This window comes from Staurois parvus, unplaced genomic scaffold, assembly GCF_062004578.1.
Source record: "Staurois parvus isolate SC_StPar_1 unplaced genomic scaffold, SC_StPar_1.0 ptg000282l, whole genome shotgun sequence".
NCBI classification, from domain to species: domain Eukaryota; kingdom Metazoa; phylum Chordata; class Amphibia; order Anura; family Ranidae; genus Staurois; species Staurois parvus.
In genome coordinates, this window is record NW_028318078.1 from 7,986,538 (window position 1) to 8,012,898 (window position 26,361).

Sequence of the window (26,361 nt, forward strand, 5' to 3'; positions counted from 1 at the left end):
TGGGTGAGGTGTGTATGTCGAGATCTTCACGCTCTTGATCTTGGAGCGGCTGCCTGTCGATGGGTCGAGGGTTGACGAGGGCAGGCGGGAGGACGCGGAGAAGTGGCGTTCTTTTCGTTTTATCCCGCGTGCTTTTGCTAATTGGTTGCAGGCTTTCGCGATTGTGGCCAGTGTCATTGGGGAAATGGCCCCTGAGCATTGCTCGGCGCTTTTCTGTTTCCTTGACGCTATTAGCAAGGCTCACTGGGTTTAGGGGGGATCGCAGGGCTACGGTGCGATGCACAGTTTCGGCAGCGTAGGGCGGTTCACCCGTCGTGGTGCTGGGACCGTAAGGTCCGTGGCCTTAGGATGCGGCTTATGACTCCGCGAGGCCCTCTGGTCTGTTTTCGGGGTGGGCCGGTGGGCCGGTGGTTCGTTCTCCCCGGGACAATCGGCCTCAAAGCGTAGCGGTTCTGCTGGCGGTTCCATTGGGGTGCTTGTCGTTTCGGAGGGTCCGGCCGTTTTAAGCACGAATGTTCCGGGTGCGGTGACACCCATTCTTTCTGGCGCTGTTTCAAGCGGGGTAGAGACCTTTCCGAAGAGCGTGCGGGTATAAAGGACGATGCCAGGGAGGGTGAAAAGGATGCGGCCGTTCCTAAATAGATACCCTGATCAGGCACCCGTCGTGCTGCTGGTGGCAAGGTTTGTTCGGAGGGTTTCCGCATCCCGTGTACTTTGACTTCGATTCCTCCTCTTAGCGCGGAACTCACGGTTGGCCTTGCAGTATGCAGAGGTGGTTTCGGCTAAGTTGCGTAAGGAATAAGGGTTAGACCGCATGGGCGGCCCGTTTTCTTTTCTCCCATGGGGGGTTGTGCCCAAAAAGGAGCCTCATGCGTTTCGGTTAATTCCTCACCTGTCCTTCCTGACAGTGGGGTCGGTGACCGACGCCATCGATGCAGAGTCGGGTGCGGTGTATTATACGTCGTTCGAGGCGGCAGTTTTCTGGGTTCGTCGGTATGGGCGCGGTGCGCTCCTGGCGTAATGGGATGTTGAGTCAGCGTTTCGGCTGTGGTGGGTACATCCGGACGGTCTTCGTGTCTTGGGTTGTCGTTGGGAGGGCTCGTTTTCCGTTGTGAAGTGCCTTCCCATGGGGTATTTTATATCCTGTGCTTTGTTCGAGCAGTTCAGTTCGTGCATAGAGTGGATGGTGCGGGATGTCTCGGGGGTGAATGCGGTCATCCGTTTTTTAGATGATTTTCTTTGTGTGGGTCTGCCAGCTTCTGGGGTATGTGCAGTTTTTGCTGGCCACTTTGCAACACATTGCACAACGTTTCGTTATTCCGCTGGCGTTGGACAAGACGGAGGGCCCGGCTTCGGTGATTACTTTCCTGGGCATTGTTTGGATTCAGGAGCTTTGGAGTGCCGGCTGCCTGAGGACAAGCTGTTGGCCTTACAAGTTGATATTCGTGGGGTGCTGGGCAAGCGTAAGTTTTAGCTGCGGGCCTGGCAGTCGTTGTTGGGCAAAGCTTACCTTCGCTTACCGTATACTGCCAATGGGTTGGGTGTTCTGCCACCGATTGGCGACGGTGGGGGTACCTCCCCTTTTACATTTTATTTGCTTGACTTGGGAGCATCGGGCGGACTTGCATATTTGGCTCACCTTTTTTGATTCCTTCCACAGGCGAGCTCTGTGGATGTCTGGCCCTGGGAGCCATTTTGACCTGGATTTGTTCCCGGATGCGGCGGCTTCCGTGGGATATGGGGCCTTTTGCCGGGGTCGGTGGAGTGCGGCTCCGTGGCCTGCTTCCTGGCGGGAGGCGGGGGGTTTTTTCTTCGTATCTTGGTGCTGTTGGTATTTTTTCCGGTGGTGCTGGCGGTTGCAGTGTGGGGGGAGGATTTTCGGAAGTAAGGGTTCATTTTCGGTGTAACATTTTGGGGGTGGTTCAGGTCGTCAATCGGGTCTCAGCTTCTTCGCAGCCGGTGGTTGGCCTGCTTCGCCATTTCGTGTGGCGTTGCCCGCAGCTGACCATTTTTCTTCGTGCTGTGCGGCTCCCTGGGGTTGAGCACACTCTGGCTGTCGCTTTGTCTCATTTTCAGTGGGACACATTCTGAGGGTTGGCGCTGGGGGAGGAGCACCGCGGGGTTCCTTGTCCCGACTGGCTGTGGGATTTTGCCTTGGGGTCGTTGCAGGCTGGATCCGGTAGTCGGTGAGTGAGGCAACATGGTCTGCATACTCGACTTAAATGGTGTGGGACCCATCGTTGGTATGGTGTGCCCGGGAACATTCCAGTTAACCGAGGTTTAACTGGAAGGTGGTGGTGCTGCACTGCGGACAGTATGGTTGTCTCCGAGCTGGTTGGTTGTGGCTGGAGGCCTAGTGGAATATGGTTGTCCGCAGGTGCATTTTGACTGGTGGGAGTGGTGGACCTGCTGCAGAGGGTCAATATTGATCCATGGGGGCCTGAGTTGGGTTTCGCTGTGTTGTAATTTTGGCATGGAAATTAGAGCGGGGGGTGTCGGCTGCTGCGTTGGATTGCCGGTTGGCTGGTTTGGCCTTCTTCTTAAGTTGCGGGGGTGTCGGGGTTTTCACGAAAGTCTTTTTGGGTTCGACAGGCCCTTCGTGGTTCCCGTAGGGCTCATCGCTGAAGGGATTCACGGCGTCCGGTGTCCGTTGAGTTGTTAGGGTCTTGGTTTGTGCACCTGCGGTCTGTGTGTCTTTCGGGCTTCGAGGTGTTTGTTTCGGACGGCCTTTGCAGTGGCCTTTTTGGGGCATTGCGTTTTGGTGAGATTGGTAGTCCGTCTCAATCAGTTATTGGGGGGGTTATTGGGGGATGAGGTCATGTGCTGGGTTTACTGAGGTGGAGGTGCTCGTCCATCGGTCTGGGACGGACCGATTGGGGCGTGGTGCATGGGTGCGGTTTTTTGCTCTTCCAGCATCTCATGTGTGCCCGGTGGGTGCGGTGCCAGATTTTCTATCCTATCGTCCGGTGGGGCAGGGGTCCTTTTTTCCAGCGCGCTGAGGGGTCCTCTTATTTCACTTTCCCTTTGTGTCAGTTTTTGGACGGTGTTTAAAGGCGGCTGGTTGGATGCGTCCTTGTGTGCTTCGCATTCGCTTTGGATGGGGGCTGCTACGGGGTTTGTTGGATATGGTTCACACGTATTGGTAGGTGGGATTCACGGAGATTTCGACTGTGCGTTCGTCCGCATCTGTTGGGGGACTGGTGGGGTCTCATGTTCTGTTGTCATGGCCTGGGGGGAGTGTCGGTCCTGTCTGGGTGATGTATTGTCCTGGGGGCTGGATGGGTGTGCCGGGTATGTTGTGGGGTCGTGTGCTGCAGGAGGGGCAGCGTTTGAATCGATGGGATGGCCCACTGGATGTCCTGGTGCTTCCTGCGGGTGGCAATGATCTGAAGGTCGACAAGGAGGTGGGGCGCTTCTTTATCCGTAATGGGGGGCTGGTGGTCCGGCATCTGGAGCTGGAGGTGGATACTTGGAGGTATCTTTGGAGTGCTGGGGTACATCTGAATGCGGATGGATCGGATTTATGGTCTCTGGGTCTACAGGATGGAGTTCGGAGGGGTTTGTTTGTGGTGTGGCACACATGGGTAAGGGCTCACCCAGCGTGCTGTGGCGGTGGTTGGTCTTTGGAGGCGGTTCTTATCTTGGAGGTACAAAATGGTGTGGGACCCATGGTTGGTATGGTGTGCCCGGGAACATTCCCAGTTAACCGAGGTTTAACTGGAAGGTGGTGGTGCTGCACTGTGGACGGTATGGTTGTCTCCGAGCTGGTTGGTTGCGGCTGGAGGCCTAGTGGAATATGGTTGTCCGCAGGTGCATTTCGGATCGTTTTGGGGGTGCCTTCAAAGACCAAAGACAACTCTTTATGTTTTCTGTTATAAGGAATGGTTGATGTGTTTAAACTTGATTTGTTAATAAAAGGCCGTGCTGGCCATTTTACTCCAAAATTGGTGTTGTGTTTTCTGTAAGTATAGTAAGTAAAGGGGATTGATATGGAAGGGTAAAGGGTAACGGTGGTGTAGTGGGGGTCTGGTTGAATCTATCTCGGGTGCACTAGTCAAGAAATGCCCGCAGCGATGAAAGAAGAAAAGAATTAGCGAAGGGCAGGCATGACTAGGCCCAGAGTGTGAAGGAAGACGTGTGAGGGTTAATGATTGTTTAGAGTTGGTAAAGGATAGCTGGGGGATCTGGTTGGTAGAGGAGAGTGTAGGTGGGGTCTCCTGCACTTTAGGGTGGGGTGTTCTGGGGAGGGGCGTCAGTTGGGAGCTGGACGTGGGAGAGAGAGCTTCCCTCCCACCCGCCCTGTTTGGTGAATGTTGTGTTCCTCCTCGGGGGGGGGGGTTATTTTGGTTCCTGGGTGGTGGTTGGTCTTTGGAGGCGGTTCTTATCTTGGAGGTACAAAATGGTGTGGGACCCATCGTTGGTATGGTGTGCCCGGGAACATTCCCAGTTAACCGAGGTTTAACTGGAAGGTGGTGGTGCTGCACTGCGGACGGTATGGTTGTCTCCGAGCTGGTTGGTTGCGGCTGGAGGCCTAGTGGAATATGGTTGTCCGCAGGTGCATTTTGGATCGTTTTGGGAGTGCCTTCAAAGACCAACGACAACTTTTTATGTTTTCTGTTATAAGGAATGGTTGATGTGTTTAAACTTGATTTGTTAATAAAAGGCCGTGCTGGCCATTTTACTCCAAAATTGGTGTTGTGTTTTCTGTAAGTATAGTAAGTAAAGGGGATTGGTATGGAAGGGTAAAGGGTAACGGTGGTGTAGTGGGGGTCTGGATGAACCTATCACGAGTGCACTAGTCAAGGTCAATCCACCCATAAAAAGTTCTTCAGTTTTTGGGAGACAAAGTGGATAAAATCACTTACAAACTTTATGTTTTTGGGGCTGCAACAGTAAACCTTTGTACCTGAATTCCAAGCTCTGCCTTTCTGTTGCAGCCATGGCACTTAATCTCACCCATCGTTTATTCTGCAAAAGAATGCAGCAAGAAAAGTGAGGCTCCTTCTGCAGGAGGGAAAGCAAGGTTCCAGTGCACAGACAGCTGTTGGGAAGATTTGGCCACTGGTGTCTCCAAGAGATATAAACATGCAGGTGGTGAGTCAGTGGTCAATGAAATTTCAGCTAGATAGACTTAACATATCTGTGTATCTCCATATTGTGTATTCACAATTAAAAAATAGGAAAACTCACATTTTAATGTTATTTCTAAAATAGTCTTATCTTTCTGAGCTGAAGCCTCATGAAGTGGAGTCCATCCTCGTTCATCTGTCTCCTGGAAGGCAGAGTGGTTGTCACTCAGTTTTGTTAAAGTCTTCTCATCACCTGTAAGGCATACATAGGGTTAACAGTTAGAATGAAATTTAGTAAGAACACTGTTTATCAAAGTGAACCCATCACAAACAAATTATATTGTACATTAAGTGGACCTTCTGTACACTACTAATCCCCCATCTCCATTTAATGAAGATGAAAAGAGAAAGCCATGTTTGTAACACAGTTTGTCTGACAATCATGGCACCCTCCATAGATTACGTGGAGTGAGTGAGCATAGCCACCCTAAAAAGGGAATTGCAATATTCACCGGATTACCAGGTAAAAATAAAGGAAATAACTGCCTGAAAAATGAAAACAAATGCAGCTACCACGTCCAAGGACTGATAAGCTGCTATTTATTAAAATTTTCTTTAGGTGGGGGGTTAGATATACTTTAAAGCTAATTAGAAATTAGGCAGGGTGGCAGTCTGAATGGCTCCAAATTCTTGCTTATCAGCTATCATATGCAGATGCTAGCCGCAGGTCACATGACTTCAATCACTTTGGCTTAAGATTCTGCCATTGTGGATTCAAGTCACAAGGCAGAAAACCACGTTCCATGAGATCTGCTTAAAACAACACATGGGGGGGTACAGGGAGACTTTCACTTCCCTACCCATCCTTTCTGTCGCCTTTCTAATTGGTTGAAACATATATCACCATTTAGATCTTCTACATCAGCATTTCTCAATATTTTTACTAGAGATGAGCGAATTTTTCAAAAATTCGATTCGGCTGATTCGGCGAATTCCAGGAAGAAATTCGATTTGATGCGAATTAATTCGCTACGAAGTTAACTTATAAAAAGGGTTTCTAGGCTTCAGAGAGCCTTTAAATTAGTGCAGAACACTGTACCTTTAATTTAAATGCCCTTGGAGATGAGGAAGGAGAAGGAGAAGGAGAAGGAGAAGGATGAGAAGAAGGAGAAGGATGAGAAGAAGGAGAAGGATGAGAAGAAGGAGAAGGATGAGAAGAAGGAGAAGGAGAAGGAGGAGAAGGAGAAGGATGAGAAGAAGGAGAAGGAGAAGGATGAGAAGAAGGAGAAGGATGAGAAGAAGGAGAAGGATGAGAAGAAGGAGAAGGATGAGAAGAAGGAGAAGGATGAGAAGAAGGATGAGAAGAAGGAGAAGGATGAGAAGAAGGATGAGAAGAAGGAGAAGGATGAGAAGAAGGAGAAGGATGAGAAGAAGGAGAAGGATGAGAAGAAGGAGAAGGATGAGAAGAAGGATGAGAAGAAGGAGAAGGATGAGAAGAAGGACAGTTCTGTGACAGTTTCTGTCTATTTCTGACAGTTCTGTGACATTCACTCCATACAGCGGTTTCAACCGCTGTATTGAGGGAATGTCCCAGAACTGTCAGAAATAGTCTATTTCTGACAGTTCTGGGACATGTATCGAGTGAATGTCCCAGAACTGTCAGAAATAGTCTATTTCTGACAGTTGTGGGACATTCCCTCCATACAGCGGTTTCAACCGCTGTATGGAGGGAATGTCCCAGAACTGTCAGAAATAGTCTATTTCTGACAGTTGTGGGACATTCACTCCATACAGCAGTTTCAACCGCTGTATGGAGGGAATGTCCCAGAACTGTCAGAAATAGTCTATTTCTGACAGTTGTGGGACATTCACTCCATACAGCGGTTGAAACATTGTATCTATTTGTTTCCATAAATGGATCCATTTATGGAAACAAATAGATACAATGTTTCAACCGCTGTATGGAGTGAATGTCCCAGAACTGTCAGAAATAGACTATTTCTGACAGTTCTGGGACATTCCCTCCATACAGCGGTTGAAACATTGTATCTATTTGTTTCCATAAATGGATCCATTTATGGAAACAAATAGATACAATGTTTCAACCGCTGTATGGAGTGAATGTCCCAGAACTGTCAGAAATAGACTATTTATGACAGTTCTGGGACATTCCCTCCATACAGCGGTTGAAACATTGTATCTATTTGTTTCCATAAATGACATTCTGCAGATACACTTAGAGGAGCTCTGCAGATACACTTTTTGCCGGCTTGGAATTATTCTTATTTTCATCCTACTTCTTCTTCTTCTTCTTCATCCTCATCCTCATCCTCTTCTTCTTCTTCTGAGGATGAGGATGAGGATGAAGAAGAAGAAGAAGAAGTAGGATGAAAATAAGATTAATTCCAAGCCGGCAAAAAGTGTATGTGCAGAGCTCCTCTAAGTGTATCTGCAGAGCTCCTCTAAGTGTATCTGCAGAATAGAGGAACTCTGCACATACACTTTTTGCCGGCTTGGAATTATTCTTATTTTCATCCTACTTCTTCTTCTTCTTCTTCTTCATCCTCATCCTCTTCTTCTGAGGATGAGGATGAAGAAGAAGAAGAAGAAGTAGGATGAAAATAAGATTAATTCCAAGCCGGCAAAAAGTGTATGTGCAGAGCTCCTCTAAGTGTATCTGCAGAGCTCCTCTAAGTGTATCTGCAGAATAGAGGAACTCTGCACATACACTTTTTGCCGGCTTGGAATTATTCTTATTTTCATCCTACTTCTTCTTCTTCTTCTTCTTCTTCATCCTCATCCTCATCCTCTTCTTCTTCTTCTGAGGATGAGGATGAAGAAGTAGAAGAAGAAGAAGTAGGATGAAAATAAGAATTCCAAACCGGCAAAAAGTGTATGTGCAGAGTTCCTCTATTTCTGACAGTTCTCTGACAGCTTCTTCACATGTACAGCGGTTGAAACATCTGTATCCTAAATGGAAACTAATAGATACAATGTTTCAACCGCTGTACATGTGTTCCTTCTGTCAGAGAACTGTCAGAAATAGCGGAGCTCTCTGCAGGGACACTTTTGCCGGCTGATCGGGAAAAATCCGATTCGCGCACCCGAAGTAGGCAAATATTCGGATTCGACGCGAATCGAATTTTTCCTGAAATTCGTATCGAATTCCGGTTCGCCTGGTTCAATTCGCTCATCTCTAATTTTTACCCCTGAGGAACCCTTGAAATAATTTTGAGGCCTTGGGGACCTCCTACTAAAACTAATTCATTGGGAGCCAGTGGAAAAAAAATGCCCCTTATGTTAGTGGCCAGTAGAAAGAATGTCCCCCTTTACAGTAGTGGTCAGAATATCACCCTTACAGACAGCTAAAAAGATCTTTGATGTCATGGCAATGACTCTGACAGGTGGAATTGGCCCCAGTACTATGTTGGAACAATCAAATGGGCAGATAATTAACCTCAAGGAACTCAAAGAACCTCAAGGCTCAAGGAACCCCTAGAAACCTCTTGAGGAACCCTATCTGAGAAAGTCTGTTCTACATTGATGTGTATGTCAAGCCCACACTTTCATTTTAGTTTTGGATGGAGTGGGTAGGAATTAGAACCCTTGTTACAATTATGTCCGGGGCTTCGTTAGAAACATATCACCTCATTTACTGTCCTGTCACAATAGTTTCATCATTCAGGAAGTAAAGTAAGATCTCTAATACCAACAGCAATAAAAATGTGTTTTGTGTAAAAGGGGATTGCTAGAACTCCTTTTACACTTGTTATTGCAGTCTGTGCCCTAGTTGCAGATTTTCCACCTTTCCTGAGAGTATAAGGTGAAGAGCTGGCAACTCGTTCTCCTGAAAAAGTATTTGATTGATAAAGGGTAGAGTATGCAATTTACAGCAGCTTATAAGTTTTGGTTAAAAAAAACCCTTATTCATAGCCATTCATTTCCTATTTGGCAAACACATTGGCAACAGTAAATGACGGAAATCTATCTAACAGAGCCCTGGATAGCAGTAAAAATGTGTGCGTGTGAAAATCAAAGCGCCACACCAAGATTTTACTGTCTGAAATGAGGTTTTATTATTCCAAACATATGGCAGGTGCTGCAGTCAACACATTTCAGGGAATATACACAGAGTGTAAACTCTATATTTTGAACCCATCAGCTGCTGAAGTAGTGCTGAGTGTTTAAAACACAGAGTTTAAACTTTCAATTCAAGTTCTTACTTGCAGAAACCCTGTTGAAGGGGACAATGTACATTCCCTGAAAAGTGTTCAATACAGCTGCTGCAATCAGGGCTGCTATTAGAAACCACAGTCTCATACAGCCAACCTCAATAGGCCCCCAAAAAACACAGTGTACTATGCTTCAGTTATGAATGAACACAGTAAGTAATTGGTACCAATCACTCATTGAGTACATTCAGGAAAGAAAGAGGCTGGTAAATGTGACATATTTATGGGACCCTTCCCCCCACTCTCCATCCTGAACAATCCTATTGTGTGCTTGCACCTGCCCGTGGGGAGAAGTGGAGGGATGTCAGCAGCACTGCGGGGTTAGGGGGTACACAGGGGGGCAGGGGGAAACGTATGGTGCACAAGAAGGGTGATAGGTGCGGTGGAGATTATTGGAACAGGTACCCTGTATGGCTCTCTGCAGCAGCTAAAAGCCAGCGGGAGGGAGAGGAGAACAAGCCAGCTTTCAGCTGCTGCAGAGAGAGCCATACAGGGGATTGCTTCCAGTAATTGTCCTCCCCCCTGCTATGGCGCTCACCCTCCCCACCCACGTCTAATTCATCCAGCTGCCTGGGTCCCCCTGCTGGCCTGGGCCCTGTACAGGAGGATCAGTGGTACCCCTTATCCACGCCCCTGGCTGCAATATGTCTGGCATAAAACCTCATTTTGGACTTCACACTCAAACCTAATTTCTAGAATACGAGGCAACTGTTCCAATTCTCAATCCAGTTTTGGAGAGCAGCATCACTTAGATATCCCATTGGGATACCACAAGTACACTTTGGCCAAATACATCAATCAATACCCAAGTACATCCACCTAAGGTTTCAGCGCCATCAGTCTACCACTTCAGGCAGTAAAAACAAGACAGGGATTTTCTTCCACAGCCACTCTATCTAAAACTGAAAAAAAAAAACAGTTTTGACTAGACAAACACTTTAGTTATACAGAGATATAGTGAGTGTGACTGGGTACGTGGCATTAGCTGGTAATATATAACTCAAATTTCAGACAATTCCTGCTGCATCAGCTAACATTCAAGCTCTGAAAGGTACTATTGGCACCACCCTTCCTCTCTGCCTTGTTTTCACTGAAAACAAATACGAAGCATTCAGTAAATGATGGCAGTGATTAGTGAGCTATAGAGATCCTGAAGTTTGTACAAATCACTGTAGTAGAGCCAGCTACTACAGTGGTTGTCAGCTTTCACAGCAGTTGACAACTATGTTTTGTCTTTAGAGAATAGGAAAAAGAATAGGTGTGCACACAAGGTGTGCCTGGACACACCCTAATCACCCAGTGTGCATTAGCATTATCACTCCTTTGTTTGTGCTGGGAGCATGCTGTGCAGCACTCTCTCAGCACAGAGGTCTGGCTCTTATTGAGATTCTCAGTTCCCAATCACCTTACCATCACTGATTGGCTATCACAGTCACTGTGCAGCCCACCCCTGTGTTTTCTTTCTCCTCTGAATGGAGATCCACTGTATCTTTCTCTCCTTGCAGGAGAGAAAGATGTAAACAAACAAAAATTGTGTAAAAAAAAGAAAATTGAAAAAAAAAAAGAAAGAAAGCAAAGAATAACTAGATCAAGGTTTGATATAGGTCACTGCCAGGGTTAGTGTTAGGGTTAAGGCAAGAGTCAAAGGTTAGGGTCTGCACATTTTCGGTAGGATTTTTGAAACAAGCATGTTTAAATTATTATCAGTTTCAGTTAGTGTCAGTGTGTTCTAGGCAGGTTAAAAAGAAGCAAAATGCATACTATTGTTTTAGGGCTCTACTATGGCTACAAACAACAAATAATATACATTGTACATACTATATGTCGCTTTGCTGCGATCGTCAGGAGTAGAAGAATTTAAATTTAGCTGTTTCTCTTTCTATTTTGGGACAGTTTTCCTACGATAATACAAAAAAAATCAGGAGATATCCATTTCTATTTACCACCAAATGAAAGCCCAATTTGTCCTGAAAATAACCAAGGTATAATCCACCTGGATATACAAAGTAATTGCGATGATATGTACAGTTTTATTAACATGTCAAAATTGCAAAACTACTGCATGTTCAGGCATTAACATTTGTTTTACCTTCAGTTACTAAGGGGTTAATTAAATGTTAAGGTAAAGTGGTAGTGAACTCTTATTCACTTGTTCTCATGTAACACAGTCTGGATTAACATTGACATATTAGTGTCTTTCTTACTGTTTCAACTTGCACCCTGTGGCAAAAAACGCTTGATTTCTCCAGTTTTGTCAACAGCGTATGCGCATTTTGGCCCCTATTTACACCCTGATCCACGTTTCGTCAGTCTATTCATCTTAATGTCATTTCTGCATCATCAGCAGGCTATCTTGCGAGATTGCATATCTATTGAGACTTTCCTGATACACCATATATTACTTGCTACGTCAGCATCAATAGAGCAAGCGGGTCCACTGCGCATGCGCAAGATGACACAGAGGAATGGGTGTATGCTTTGGGGAGGAAGCAGCGGACAGCAGATAAGATGTTTCCGGCTTCAGCTGGGACACAGATAAAACAAAATACACAAGAAAATACACAAGAAAGAATAAACACGGTAGGGGGATAAATTAAATTGTGATGTGTTTTAAAAAGGTAAACATTTGTGGCTTTTAGTTGCAGATGATTTGTGAGCTTAAGTTTACTACCGCTTTAAAAAAAAGATAAACACTTGATAAGTGTGTATGTAATAAAAAAAAAATTGAGTACATTTAAAAATATATAAAATGTTTGGCTATATGTATGTATAAGAGTGTGTGTGCCTGTGTGTGTATGTATATATAAATATAAATATATATACAGGTGAAACTCGAAAAATTATGATATCGTGCAAAAGTTAATTTATTTCAGTAATGCAACTTAAAAGTTGAAACTAATATATGAGATAGACTCATTACATGCAAAGCAAGATAGTTCAAGCCGTGATTTGTCATAATTGTGATGATTATGGCTTACAGCTATTGAAAACCCCAAATCCACAATCTCAGAAAATTAGAATATTACATGCAATCAATAAAACAAGGATTGTACATAGAACAATATCGGACCTCTGAAAAGTATAAGCATGCATATGTACTCAGTACTTGGTTTGGGCCGCTTTTGCAGCAATTACTGCCTCAATGCGGTGTGGCATGGAAGCTATCAGCCTGTGGCACTGCTGAGGTGTTATGGAAGACCAGGATGCTTCAATAGCGGCCTTCAGCTCTTCTGCATTGTTCGGTCTCATATCTCTGATCTTTCTCTTGGCAATGCCCCATAGATTCTCTATGGGGTTCAGGTCAGGCGAGTTTGCTGGCCAATCAAGCACAGTAATTCCACGGTCATTGAACCAGGTTTTGGTGCTTTTGGCAGTGTGGGCAGGTGCCAAGTCCTGCTGGAAAATGAAATCAGCATCCCCATAAAGCTTGTCTGTGGAAGGAAGCATGAAATGCTCCAAAATCTCCTGGTAGACGGCTGCGTTGACCCTGGACTTAATGAAGCACAGTGGACCAACACCAGCAGATGACATGGCTCCCCAAATCAACACAGACTGTGGAAACTTTACACTGGACTTCAAGCATCTTGCAGTGTGTGCCTCTCCATTCTTCCTCCATACTCTGGGTACTTGGTTTCCAAATGAGATGCAAAAGTTGCTCTCATTAGAAAAGAGGACTTTGGACCACTGAGCAACAGACCAGGTCTGTTTTTCTTTAGCCCAGGTAAGACGCTTCTGATGTTGTTTATTGTTCAGGAGCGGCTTAAGAAGAGGAATACGACATTTGAAGCCCATGTCCAGGATCCGTTTGTGTATGGTGGCTCTTGATGCACTGACTCCAGCCTCAGTCCACTCCTTGTGAAAGTCCCCAACACTTTTGAATGGCCTTTTCCTGACAATCCTCTCCAGGCTGCGGTCATCCCTGCTGCTTGTGCACTTTTTCTTCCGCAATTTTCCCTTCCACATAACTTTCTATTAATGTGCTTTGATACAGCACTTGGGGAACATCCAACTTCTTTTGCAACTACCTTTTGAGGCTTTCCCTCCTTATGGAGGGTGGCAATGATGGTTTTCTGCACAACTGTCAGGTCAGCAGTCTTTCCCATGATTGTGATTCCTACTGAACCAGACTGAGAGACCATTTAAAGGCTCAGGAACCCTTTGCAGGTGTTATGGCTTAATTAGCTGATTAGAGTGGGACACTTTGAGCCGAGAATATTGCACCTTTTCACAATATTCTAATTTTCTGAGATTGTGGATTTGGGGTTTTCATGAGCTGTAAGCCATAATCATCACAATTATGACAAATCACGGCTTGAACTATCTTGCTTTGCATGTAATGAGTCTATCTCATATATTAGTTTCACCTTTTAAGTTGCATTACTGAAATAAATGAACTTTTGCATGATATTCTAATTTTTCGAGTTTCACCTGTATATACATATATATTTATATATATATATATATATATATATATATATATATATATATTTATTTATATATATATACACATATATATGGCTTTTTTTCAGCAGGAACGCAGGAGAACGCAGTTCCAGGCACCTCCAGCACTGAATACAAGGAGTGCTGGGGTGTGCTGCAGAGTCTATTTATGCTGTCTGCTGGGGAATCTATTGTTCCTGGGGGAGGATCTCTTAATGAGGGAAGGGTCTATTGTTGCTGAAGGGTCAATTGTTGCTGGGAGGGATCTACTTTTGAGAGAGGGGTCCGTTGTTGCTGGATACTGAAAGATCTATTGCTGCTAGAGGGGGTCTATTGTTGTTGGCAGCAAGGAATCCTTTTTACTGCTTTTTATGTTTTCTTTAGTAAATTCCATACAAATTACTTCACACCACAAAATAATACTTGGTTCTGTATTCACTAATAGGGGGTTGTACTGGTAGGTGGGTAGGCAGTGGAACTAAAGGATGGTGCTTGCAGGTGACTCGGAAGGAGGGAGTTCCTGCACCTATTCTCTGAGAAAAACAAACCCATATATATATATATATATATATATATATATATATACAGTGGGGATCGAAAGTTTGGGCACCCCAGCTAAAAATTTGTATTAATGTGCATAAAGAAGCCAAGGAAAGATGGAAAAATCTCCAAAAGGCATCAAATTACAGATTCGACATTCTTATAATATGTCAACAAAAGTTAGATTTTATTTCCATCATTTACACTTTCAAAATAACAGAAAACAAAAAAATGGCGTCTGCAAAAGTTTGGGCACCCTGCAGAATTTATAGCATGCACTGCCCCCTTTGCCAAGCTGAGACCTGCCAGTGTCATGGATTGTTCTCAATCATCGTCTGGGAAGACCAGGTGATGTCAATCTCAAAGGTTTTAAATGCCCAGACTCATCTGACCTTGCCCCAACAATCAGCACCATGGGTTCTTCTAAGCAGTTGTCTAGAAAACTGAAACTGAAAATAGTTGACGCTCACAAAGCTGGAGAAGGTTATAAGGAGATAGCAAAGCGTTTTCAGATGTCAATATCCTCTGTTCGGAATGTAATTAAGAAATGGCAGTCATCAGGAACAGTGGAAGTTAAAGCAAGATCTGGAAGACCAAGAAAAATATCAGACAGAACAGCTCGCAGGATTGTGAGAAAAACAATTCAAAACCCACATTTGACTGCACGATCCCTCCAGAAAGATCTGGCAGACACTGGAGTTGTGGTACACTATTCCACTATAAAGAGATACTTGTACAAATATGGTCTTCATGGAAGAGTCATCAGAAGAAAACCTCTTCTACGTCCTCACCACAAAAATCATCGTTTGAACTTTGCAAATGAACATATAGACAAGCCTGATGCATTTTGGAAACAAGTTCTGTGGACCGATGAGGTTAAAATTGAACTTTTTGGCCGGAATGAGCAAAGGTACGTTTGGAGAAGAAGGGCCACAGAATTTAATGAAAAGAACCTCTGTCCAACTGTTAAGCATGGGGTTGGATCAATCATGCTTTTGGGTTGTGTTGCAGCCAGTGGCACAGGGAACATCTCACGAGTAGAAGGAAAAATGGATTCAATAAAATTTCAGCAAATTTTGGATGGTAACTTGATGCCATCTGTGAAAAAGCTGAAGTTAAAGAGAGGATGGCTTCTACAAATAGATAATGATCCTAAACACACCTCGAAATCCATGGGGGATTACATCAAGAGGCGTAAACTGAAGGTTTTGCCATGGCCTTCACAATCTCCTGACCTCAACATAATTGAAAATCTATGGATAGACCTTAAAAGAGCAGTGCGTGACAGACAGCTCAAAAATCTCAAAGAACTGGAAGACTTTTGTAAGGAAGAATGGGCTAAGATACCTCAAACAAGAATTGAAAGACTCTTGGCTGGCTACAGAAAGCGTTTACAAGCTGTGATACTTGCCAAAGGGGGCAGTACAAGATATTAACTCTGCAGGGTGCCCAAACTTTTGCAGACGCCTTTTTTGTGTTTTCTGTTATTTTGAAAGTGTAAATGATGGAAATAAAATCTAACTTTTGTTGACATATTATAAGAATGTCGAATCTGTAATTTGATGCCTTTTGGAGATTTTTCCATCTTTCCTTGGCTTCTTTATGCACATTAATACAAATTTTTTGCTGGGGTGCCCAAACTTTCGATCCCCACTGTATATATATACACATACAGTTGTGTTCAAAATAATAGCAGTGTGTTGCAAAAAGTGAATAAAGCTCAAAATCCTTCTATTAGCTATTATTTCCATACACACAAATGCATTGGGAACACTACACATTCTATTCTAAATCAAAACATGAAGACAAATATATCAAATTTGTGTTGTTCCTCTAAAAATTTGAAGAAAAGTGAATATTAGACTGCTCAAAAAAATAGCAGTGTTTGTATTCTTCTTTACAAACGCAAACATTCACTATATAAACTGAAAAATGTTGGAAGATTTTGCTTTCCTTTGAATCACTTACCGTATTTTTCGCTCCATAAGACGCACTTTTTTCTCCCCAAAAAAAGGGGGAAAATGTCAGTGCGTCTTATGGAGCGAATATGGAGCGTCCGGTCCGGTATTTCCACTGCCGCCGTGTCAGAATACCGGGCCGGCCGCTCAGCTCTACAGCGGGACCTTAGAGATGACTGCTGACCTTTGGGGAGGGAGGGGGAGCGGGTACCTGAATTTGACAGGTACCCGCTCCCACTTCCGTGGAGTTGTTCTTTCATCTTACCCGTTCCTCTATCCAGCGGCGCGGTCTTCCCGGCTTCTGTAGTGTGGGCATGACAGCCGGGTGTCAAGTGAGCATGCGCAAGAAGCGGTGCTTTTTGTGAATGATAAGGCGGCACCTGGGACACATGACAGATCCCAGAAGCCACCGGACCAATCACAAAGCGCAAGTGCTTCTCGCTCATGCGCACTGGGCACCCGGCTGTCATTACAGAAGCCGGGAAGACAGCGCGCGGCTGGATCGAGGAACAGGTAAGATGAAAGAACAACTCCGCGGAAGTGGGAGCGGGTATCTGTCAAATTCAGGTACCCGCTCCCCCCCCTCCCCAAAGGTCAGCAGTCATCCCCTGTACTATCCGCAGTCTCTGGTCATCCCTGTACTGTCCGCAGTCTCTGGTCATCCCTGTGCTGTCCGCAGTCTCTGGTCATCCCTGTGCTGTCCGCAGTCTCTGGTCATCCCTGTGCTGTCCGCAGTCTCTGGTCATCTCCTGTACTATGTCCGCAGTCTCTGGTCATCCCTGTACTGTGTCCACAGTCTCTGGTCATCTCCTGTACTATGTCCACAGTCTCTGGTCATCCCTGTGCTGTCCGCAGTCTCTGGTCATCCCTGTACTGTGTCCGCAGTCTCTGGTCATCTCCTGTACTGTGTCAGCAGTCTCTGGTCCATCTCATGTACTGTGTCCGCAGTCTCTGGTCATCTCCTGTACTGTGTCCGCAGTCTCTGGTCATCTCCTGTACTGTGTCCGCAGTCTCTGGTCATCTGTACTATGTCCGCAGTCTCTGGTCATCTCCTGTACTGTGTCCGCAGTCTCTGGTCATCCCCTATACTATGTCTGCAGTCCATTAGTTCAGAATTTTTTTTTCCTGTTTTCTGCCTCTAAAACCTAGGTGCATCTTATGGTCAGGTGCGTCTTATGGAGCGAAAAATACAGTAATTAATATTTAGTTGTATAAGCACTGTTTCTGAGAACTGCTGTACATCTGTGTTGCATGGAGTCAACCAACTTCTGGCACCTGTGAACAGGTATTCCAGCCCAGGATGATTGGACTACATTCCACAGTTCTTCTCTATTTCTTGGTTTTGCCTCATAAACTGCATTTTTGATGTCACCCCACAAGTTTTCTATTGGATTAAGATCCGGGGATTGGGCTGGCCACTCCATAACGTCAATCTTGTTGGTCTGGAACCAAGATGTAGCACGTTTACTGGTGTGTTTGGGGTCTTTGTCTTGTTGGAACACCCATTTCAAGGGCATTTCCTCTTCAGCAGAAGGCAGCATGACCTCTTCAAGTATTCGGATGTATTCAAACTGATCCATGATCCCTGGTATGCGATAAATAGGCCCAACACCTTAGTATCAGAAACATCCCCATATCATGATGCTTACGCAACCATGCTTCACTGTCTTCACAGTGTACTGTGGCTTGAATTCAGTGTTTGGGGGGTCGCCTGACAAACTGTCTCCGGCCACTAGACCCAAAAAGAACAATCTTACTTTCATAAGTCCACAAAATGTTGGGCCATTTCTCTTTAGGTCAGTCAATGTGCTCTTTGGCAAATTGTAACCTCTTCAGCACATGTCTTTTTTTCAACAGTAGGACTTTGTGGGGGCTTCATGCAGATAGCTTGGCTTCACATAGGCGTCTTCTAATTGTAAGAGTACTCATAAGTAACTTTAGACCTTCTTTGATCTTCCTGGAGCTGATTGTTGGCTGAGTCCTTGCCATTTTGGCTATTCTTCTATCCATTCAAATGGTAGTTTTTCGCTTTCTTCCACGTCTTTCAGGTTTTGGTTGCCATTTTAAAGCATTTGCGATCATTTTAGCTGAGCAGCCTATCATTTTCTGCACTTCTTTATATGTTTTCCCCTCTCCAATCAACTTTTTAATCAAGGTACGCTGTTCTTCTGAACAATGTCTGGAACGACCCATTTTCCTCAGAATTTCAGAGAGAAATGCACTGTAACCAGCATGTACAACATTTGCTGCCTTCCTTCGTTAAATAAGGGCAATAATTGCCACCTGTTTTTCAAAGAATGAATGACCTCACTAATAGAACTCCACACTATTATGCTATTATTTTGAACATGCCCTTTTCAATTAGTGATTCAATTACACAGAATCAGCAGCATGCAGCATGCAGCATGCATGTCATGACTGTTATTTGCCATGTAGAAATATAATTTCTACCAAAAACAGTGATTGATCAGGTTAGTGATGTCTGACTGCTATTATTTTGAACACAACTTTATATATATATATATATATATATATATATATACACATATACACAGTTCGCAAAAAAATTAAGGGAACACAGTAGCTAAGGGGGTTGTTAGTCAATTTCAGCTGCTTTGGTGTTAATTAAATTAACAACAGGTGCACTAGATGGGCAACAATGAGACGACCCCCAAAACAAGAATGGTTTTACAGGTGGAGTCAGCGGACATTTTTTTCCCTGCTCATCTTTTCTGACTGTCTTTCACTAGTTTTGCATTTGGCTAGGATCAGTGTCACTACTGGTAGCATAAGGCGATACCAGGACCCTACAGATGCTGCACAGGCAGTCCAACTCCTACAGGATGGCACATCAATACGCGCCATTGCTAGAAGGTTTGCTGTGTCTCCCAGCACACAGTCTCGAGAGCATGGAGGAGATTCCAGGAGACAGGCAGTTACTCTAGGAGAGCTGGACAGGGCTGTACAAGGTCCTTAACCCATCAGCAGGACCAGTATCTGCTCCATTGTGCAAGGAGGAACAGAATGAGCACTGCCAGAGCCCTACAAAATGACCTCCAACAGGCCACTGGTGTGAATATGTCTGACCAAACAATCAGAAACAGACTTCATGAGGGTGGCCAGACGTCCTCTAGTGGGCCCTGTGCTCACTGCCTGGCACCATAGAGCTCCATTGGCATTTGTCATTGAACACCAGAACTGGCAGGTCCACCACTGGCGCCTCGTGCTTTTCACAGATGAGAGCAGGTTCACCCAGAAAACATATGATAGACGTGAAAGGGTCTGGAGAACATTATGCCGCCTGTAACTTCGTTCAGCATGACTGTTTTGGCGGTGGGTCAGTGATGGTCTGGGGAGGCATACCCATGGAGAGACACACAGACCAGGTACCCTGACTGCCATTAGGTATTGGGATGAAATCCTTGGACCATTGTCAGACCCTACGCTGGTACAGTGGGTCCTGGGTTCCTCCTGGTGCACGACAATGCCCGGCCTCATGTGGAAAGAGTATACAGGTAGTTCTTGGAAGATGAATGAATTGATACCATTGAATGGCCCCCACGCTTGCCTGACCTAAATCCTACAGAACACCTCTGGGATATCATGTTTCAGTCCATCCAATGCCGCCAGGTTGCACCTCAGACTGTCCAGGAGCTCAGTGATGCCCTGGTCCAAATCTGGGAGGAAATATCCCAGGACACCATCCTTCGGCTCATTAGGAGCATGCCCCGACATTGTCAGGCATGCATACAAACATGTGGGGGCCAAACAAACTACTGAGTACCATTTTGAGTTGCTGCAATTAAATTTCAGCAAAATGGACTAGCATGCTGTATCATTTTTTCATTTTGATTTTCGGGGTGTCATTGAATTCAGTCCTCTGTAGGTTGATCATTTTCATTTCCATCAAACAATGGGGCATCTTTACGTTCCTAACACATTACCCAGTCCATATCAGTATAGATATCCAGCATGATATTTTTCCCCATTGAGATCTGATGTGTTTTCAAAGTGTTCCTTTTTGAGCAGTGTATATATACAGTGGATATAAAAAGTCTATACACTCCTGTTAAAATGTCAGGTTTCTGTGATGTAAAAAAAATTAGGCAAAGATAAATAATTTCAGAACTTTTTCCACCTAATGTGACCTATAAACCATACAACTCAATTGAAAAACAAACTGAAATCTTTTAGGGGGGGGGAAGTAAACATAAAAAACTAAAATAATGTGGTTGTATAAGTGTGCACACCCTCTTATAACTGAGAATGTAGCTGTGTTCAGAATGAAGCATTCACATTCAAAATCATGTTAAATAGGAGTCAGTACACACCTGCCATCATTTAAAATGCCTCTGATTAACCCCAAATAAAGTCCAGCTGTTCTAGTAGGTCTTTCCTGACATTTTCTTAGTCGCATTCTACAGCAAAAGCCATGGTCCACAGAGAGCTTCCAAAGCATCAGAGGGTTCTCAGTTTTAAAAGGTATCAGTCAGGAGAAGGGTACAAAAGAATTTCCAAGGCATTAGATATACCATGGAACACAGTGAAGACAGTCATCATCAAGTGGAGAAAATATGGTGCAACAGTTACATTACCAAGAACTGGACGTCCCTCCAAAATTGATGAAAAGACAAGAAGAAAATTGGTTTGGGAGGCTGCCAAGAGGCCTACAGCAACATCAAAGGAGCTGCAGGAATATCTGGCATGTACTGGCTGTGTGGTACATATGACAACAATCTCCCGTATTCTTCATATATCTGGGCTATGGAGTAGAGTGGCAAGACGGAAGCCTTTTCTTACAAAGAAAAACATCCAAGCCCAGCTAAATTTTGCAAAAACACATCTGAAGTCTCCCAAAAGCATGTGGGAGAATGTGTTATGGTCTGATGAAACCAAGGTTGGACTTTTTGGCCATAATTCCAAAAGATAGGTTTGGTGCAAAAACAACACTGCACATCACCAAAACAACATCATACCCACAGTGAAGCATGGTGGTGGCAGCATCATGCGTTAGGGCTGTTTTTCTTCACCTGGAACTGAGGCCTTAGTCATGGTAGAGGGGATTATGAACAGTCCCAAATATCAGTCAATATTGGCACAAAACCTTTAGGCTTCTGCTAGAAAGCTGAACATGAAGAGGAACTTAATCTTTCAGCATGGCAACGACCCAAAGCATACATCCAAATCAACAAAGGAATGGCTTCACCAGAAGAAGATTAAAGTTTTGGAATGGCCCAGCCAGAGCCCAGACCTGAATCCGATTGAAAATCTGTGGGTTGATCTGAAGAGGTAGGTGCACAGGACTGACAGATTTGGAGTGATTTGGAAGGAAGAGTGGGCAAATATTGCCAAGTCAAGATGTGCCATGCTGATAGACTCATACCCAAAAAGACTGAGTGCTGTAATAAAATCAAAAGGTGCTTCAACAAAGTATTAGTTTAAGGGTGCGCACACTTATGCAACCATATTATTTTAGTTTTTTATTTTTACTTCCCTCCATCTAAAAGATTTCAGTTTGTTGATCAATTGAGTTGTACCGTTTATAGGTTACCTTAAAGGTGGAAAAAGTTCTGAAATTATTTATCTTTGTCTAATTTTTTTTACATCACAGAAACATGACATTTTAACAGGGGTGTGCAGACTTTTTATATCCACTGTATGTATATATATACACACACACACACGTGCATACATGTGTACTTGTGCATTGGGGTGGAAACCCTAATGCAGTAGGCTGTGCACACCTATGTCTACTAGATATTATAATACACAGTGAAACAATAAGACAAAAACATGTACAGTAAAGCTAAAGTCACAAACCGACTTGTATGGCAGCCACAATCTTGTTATGTTCTGAACTCATGGAAAAGGTGCTGAAACAGACAAATGATTACATACAAGTTAATTTTATAAGCTTTGTACAAGTATCACAGGGATTTATACATTTTGTTTTCGATCACATGCAAAGTGCTCTATTGAAGTACTTTCATTCATCTTCTTTTATACAAACAATAAAAAAATAGAAACATCAGTAATATAAACTTGTAAAAAATAAAATGATATTGATAGAAATCCAATATAGTTTTTCATCATGTATGCAAATATTTGTATGAGAGTGTGTTTAGTACTGACATCCCCAATATACTCAGAAATCTAATACAATATGAATTTTTTCAAACCCCATGAAAATCCATACATCTTGCATACACATTGTGGCCATGGGATTAAAACTGCCACAGCTATCTGTTAGAAGTCTATTTTTATTCTGATGTTTCCAAATTAAGCTCTGTTGTAAAATGCGGTAAATACGCATATGTGTTTTTGCCTCATATCCAGTGTATCTTGTATCTGTGACTCGTGACTCAAAAAACATACCAAAGATGCAACTACATGCATTTTTGCTGTGTTTTTGGTGCATTTTCCATTCATTTTAGTGGGGAGGTGCGTTTTTGCTGCATTTTGTTTTAACCACACCAAAAATGTAGCATGCAGGATATTTAAAAATGCAACTGACTAGTGTAAAGAGTCTCACGGGATTTAATGGTCATACATTTTCCTTCTTTCTTTTTATGGCAAAAGCAGAAGAAGAACTGATCAGAACTGATCAGTTTGAAAAGGGCCGTAACATGACGTTAAATCTGATTGGTTGCCAATGGATTTTGTACTCTTTTAGTGCTTATACATATAAAAATGCAGCGCTGTAAAATGATCAAATCATGCAAATCAACACAATAATAATCCTGAAAAGGTGATCATTAATTCCCAGTGCCAATGGAAAGAATGCAAACTAACCAGAAGCTCATTTAAAATACGCATGTGTGTAAGAAATCCTGGAGATTCCTCTCTCTCCCTCTGGTCAGAAAATGGATATGTGCTGAAATGGATGACGATAACGCCCTCTAGTGGGAAAACGAAATCCTGCAGGTCAGGAAGCTCCCAGGATAGGACATTCCTCTTCAATGGAACCAGGGCTGGGATTGAAATCACTCTGTGGCTGTGAAATTGGGAGAAAGACCCCTCACAGAGAACACAGAGAGATACTCATAGTGTAGTATATTACTTCAATTTATTAAAAAAAAACAAGTAAAACATATAATCAGGTGGCAAGTGAAAGTGACCCACTGACCCTCTTAAAATTATAGGTGGCCGCCGGGCCTCCACATGGCACCGGCGGCGTAGTGTCAAAGACGTCCACAGGCTCTTTCTGACGCGTTTCGTGCGCACGCACTTCTTCTGAGGTAGAGCAAGGGTCCATTTTCTGACCAGAGGGAGAGAGGGGAATCTCCAGGATTTCTTTCACACATGCGTAATTTAAATGCGCTTCTGGTTAGTTTGCATTCTTTCCATTGGCACTGGGAATTAATGAGCACCTTTTCAGGACTATTATTGTGTTGATTTGCATGATTTGATCATTTTACAGCGCTGCATTTTTATATGTATATGTTTTACTGAGGATTTTTACATGCGTTTTTCCTGGATGTTCAGCTGCTGTTTCTTTGAGAGCGCTCACTGTGTGTCCTTTACCTGTACACTCTTTTAGTGCTGTTTGCACTGCCATATTGAAAAAGAAAAACTACCATATGCTACATTTTAAAATTTTCCTTTGAGCCTCTGATAATCAGTTGAAATGTATTAATTCATCATTCATTAATTCATTCATAATGATGCAAACAAAATGTTACCTGCTGTTCTCTATGGTCTCCACAACAGAATCCTTTTTGAAGGCTTCTTGAAGACTTTGATGTATAACATACTGGGCTGCAACATCATCATCCAGATCATCACCAAATGTAGATAAGTCCATTGTGTTTGGAGAACACTGAAGGGGACAGCTGACATTTAAATCTAGTTGTGCCGCAAATAAAACATTGAAATGTATTATAATGCCATCACAGCACTGGCAATGACACAGGAGATATTATTTTCCATTTTCTAAAGCTGGACATGTTACCATCTACGTTCGAAAATCTATTAACGTATGTCCAGCTTTAGTTTTAAGGTTATCAGTACCCACTGGACACTCACATTGTCTGCATGCTTGTTAATTCATGCTATAATTATATAATATTGCTACAGTTGCCAGCTGTCACTTATTTCAGGGACAGTCCCTAGAAAAGCCCCTCTGTTTTCATAGTGACCAGCTGCCCAATAAAGTCTGGATTGTTTTGCATGCTGTAATTTGTCAGCTATTGTTTTGTACTATTTATTAGGGGCAGGATGTGTACCATACTGTAGCGTTACCAATAGAGATGAGCGAAGTATTCAAAAATTCGATTCGACTGATTCGGCGAATTCGTGGACAATATTCGATTCGAGTCGAATATATTCGCTGTGAATTTAACTTAAAAAAGGGTGTTTCTAGGCTTCAGAGAGACTTAATATTAGTGCAGAACACTGTACCTTTAATTTAAATGCCCTTGGAGTCTGCTGGGGAAGAGAAATAATACTGTCAGTCAGTATGACATGCAGATGAGTGCCGTCGATCTTAGAATCACCGCACACTTCACTCATTTGGCCAGTCACGGGGCCAAAACCAGTGTTTGGAGCCACAGTGTGGCGGTGGAGGCAGCAGCAATGGGAGGCCATACAGCAACCTATGACAAAATGGAAACCAGCAGGAGTGTGAGGAGACCTCAAAGTGGCACATGGCAGAGTGGGAGCAATGGGAGGCGGTACAGGGACCCATGTCACACTGTGGACCCAGCAGCAGCGTGACGAGGCGGTACGGGGGCCCATGGCAGATTTGGGGCCTGGCAGCACCTATGGGAGGCCTGTAATCTGCCAGCAACCTATGACAAAATGGAAACCAGCAGGAGTGTGAGGAGACCTGAAAGTGGCACATGGCAGAGTGGGAGCAATGGGAGGCGGTACAGGGACCCATGTCACACTGTGGACCCAGCAGCAGCGTGACCAGGCGGTACGGGGGCCCATGGCAGATTACAGGCCTGGCAGCAGCAATGGGAGGCCCGTAATCTGCCAGCACCCTATGACAAAAAATGGAACACACCAGCAGTGTGTGAGGAGACCTGAAAGTGGCACATGGCAGAGTGTGGCGATGGAGACAGCAGCAATGGGAGGCCGTACAGGGACCCATGAGAGACTCTGGACCTGGCAGCAGCATGAGGAGGCGGTATAGGGGCCCATGGCAGATTAGGGGCCTGGCAGCAGCTATAGGAGGCCCGTAATCTGCCAGCACCCTATGACAAAAAATTGAACACACCAGCAGTGTGTGAGGAGACCTGAAAGTGGCACATGGCAGAGTGTGGCGATGGAGACAGCAGCAATGGGAGGCCGTACAGGGACCCATGAGAGACTCTGGACCTGGCAGCAGCATGAGGAGGCGGTATAGGGGCCCATGGCAGATTAGGGGCCTGGCAGCAGCTATAGGAGGCCCGTAATCTGCCAGCACCCTATGTCAAAAAATTCAACACACCAGCAGTGTGAGGAGACCTGAAAGTGGCACATGGCAGAGTGTGGCGATGGAGACAGCAGCAATGGGAGGCCGTACAGGGACCCATGACAGACTCTGGACTTGGCAGCAGCATGAGGAGGCGGTATAGGGGCCCATGGCAGATTAGGGGCCTGGCAGCAGCTATGGGAGGCCCGTAATCTGCCAGCACCCTATGTCAAAAAATTCAACACACCAGCAGTGTGAGGAGACCTGAAAGTGGCACATGGCAGAGTGTGGCGATGGAGACAGCAGCAATGGGAGGCCGTACAGGGACCCATGACAGACTCTGGACTTGGCAGCAGCATGAGGAGGCGGTATAGGGGCCCATGGCAGATTAGGGGCCTGGCAGCAGCTATGGGAGGCCCGTAATCTGCCAGCACCCTATGTCAAAAAATTGAACACACCAGCAGTGTGAGGAGACCTGAAAGTGGCACATGGCAGAGTGTGGCGATGGAGACAGCAGCAATGGGAGGCCGTACAGGGACCCATGAGAGACTCTGGACTTGGCAGCAGCATGAGGAGGCGGTATAGGGGCCCATGGCAGATTAGGGGCCTGGCAGCAGCTATGGGAGGCCCGTAATCTGCCAGCACCCTATGACAAAAAATGGAACACACCAGCAGTGTGAGGAGACCTGAAAGTGGCACATGTTTGGGGCATGATTCATGGCGGA

At 44.6% G+C, this 26,361-nt stretch overlaps 1 protein-coding gene across 1 annotated transcript in view; it reads right to left on the bottom strand.

The window, feature by feature from the left end:
- Nucleotides 1-26,361, bottom strand: part of ASB14 (ankyrin repeat and SOCS box containing 14) — a 59,813-nt gene that overhangs the window by 19,209 nt on the left and 14,243 nt on the right. Inside the window, exons 2-4 of the mRNA XM_089681902.1 lie at nt 23,922-24,084; nt 22,060-22,112; nt 5,191-5,322 (exon numbers count right to left, since the gene is read on the bottom strand). Coding sequence (XP_089538028.1) covers nt 5,191-5,322; nt 22,060-22,112; nt 23,922-24,043 — 307 coding nt within the window. The 5' untranslated portion in view covers nt 24,044-24,084. The remainder of the gene's footprint in view (nt 1-5,190; nt 5,323-22,059; nt 22,113-23,921; nt 24,085-26,361) is intronic.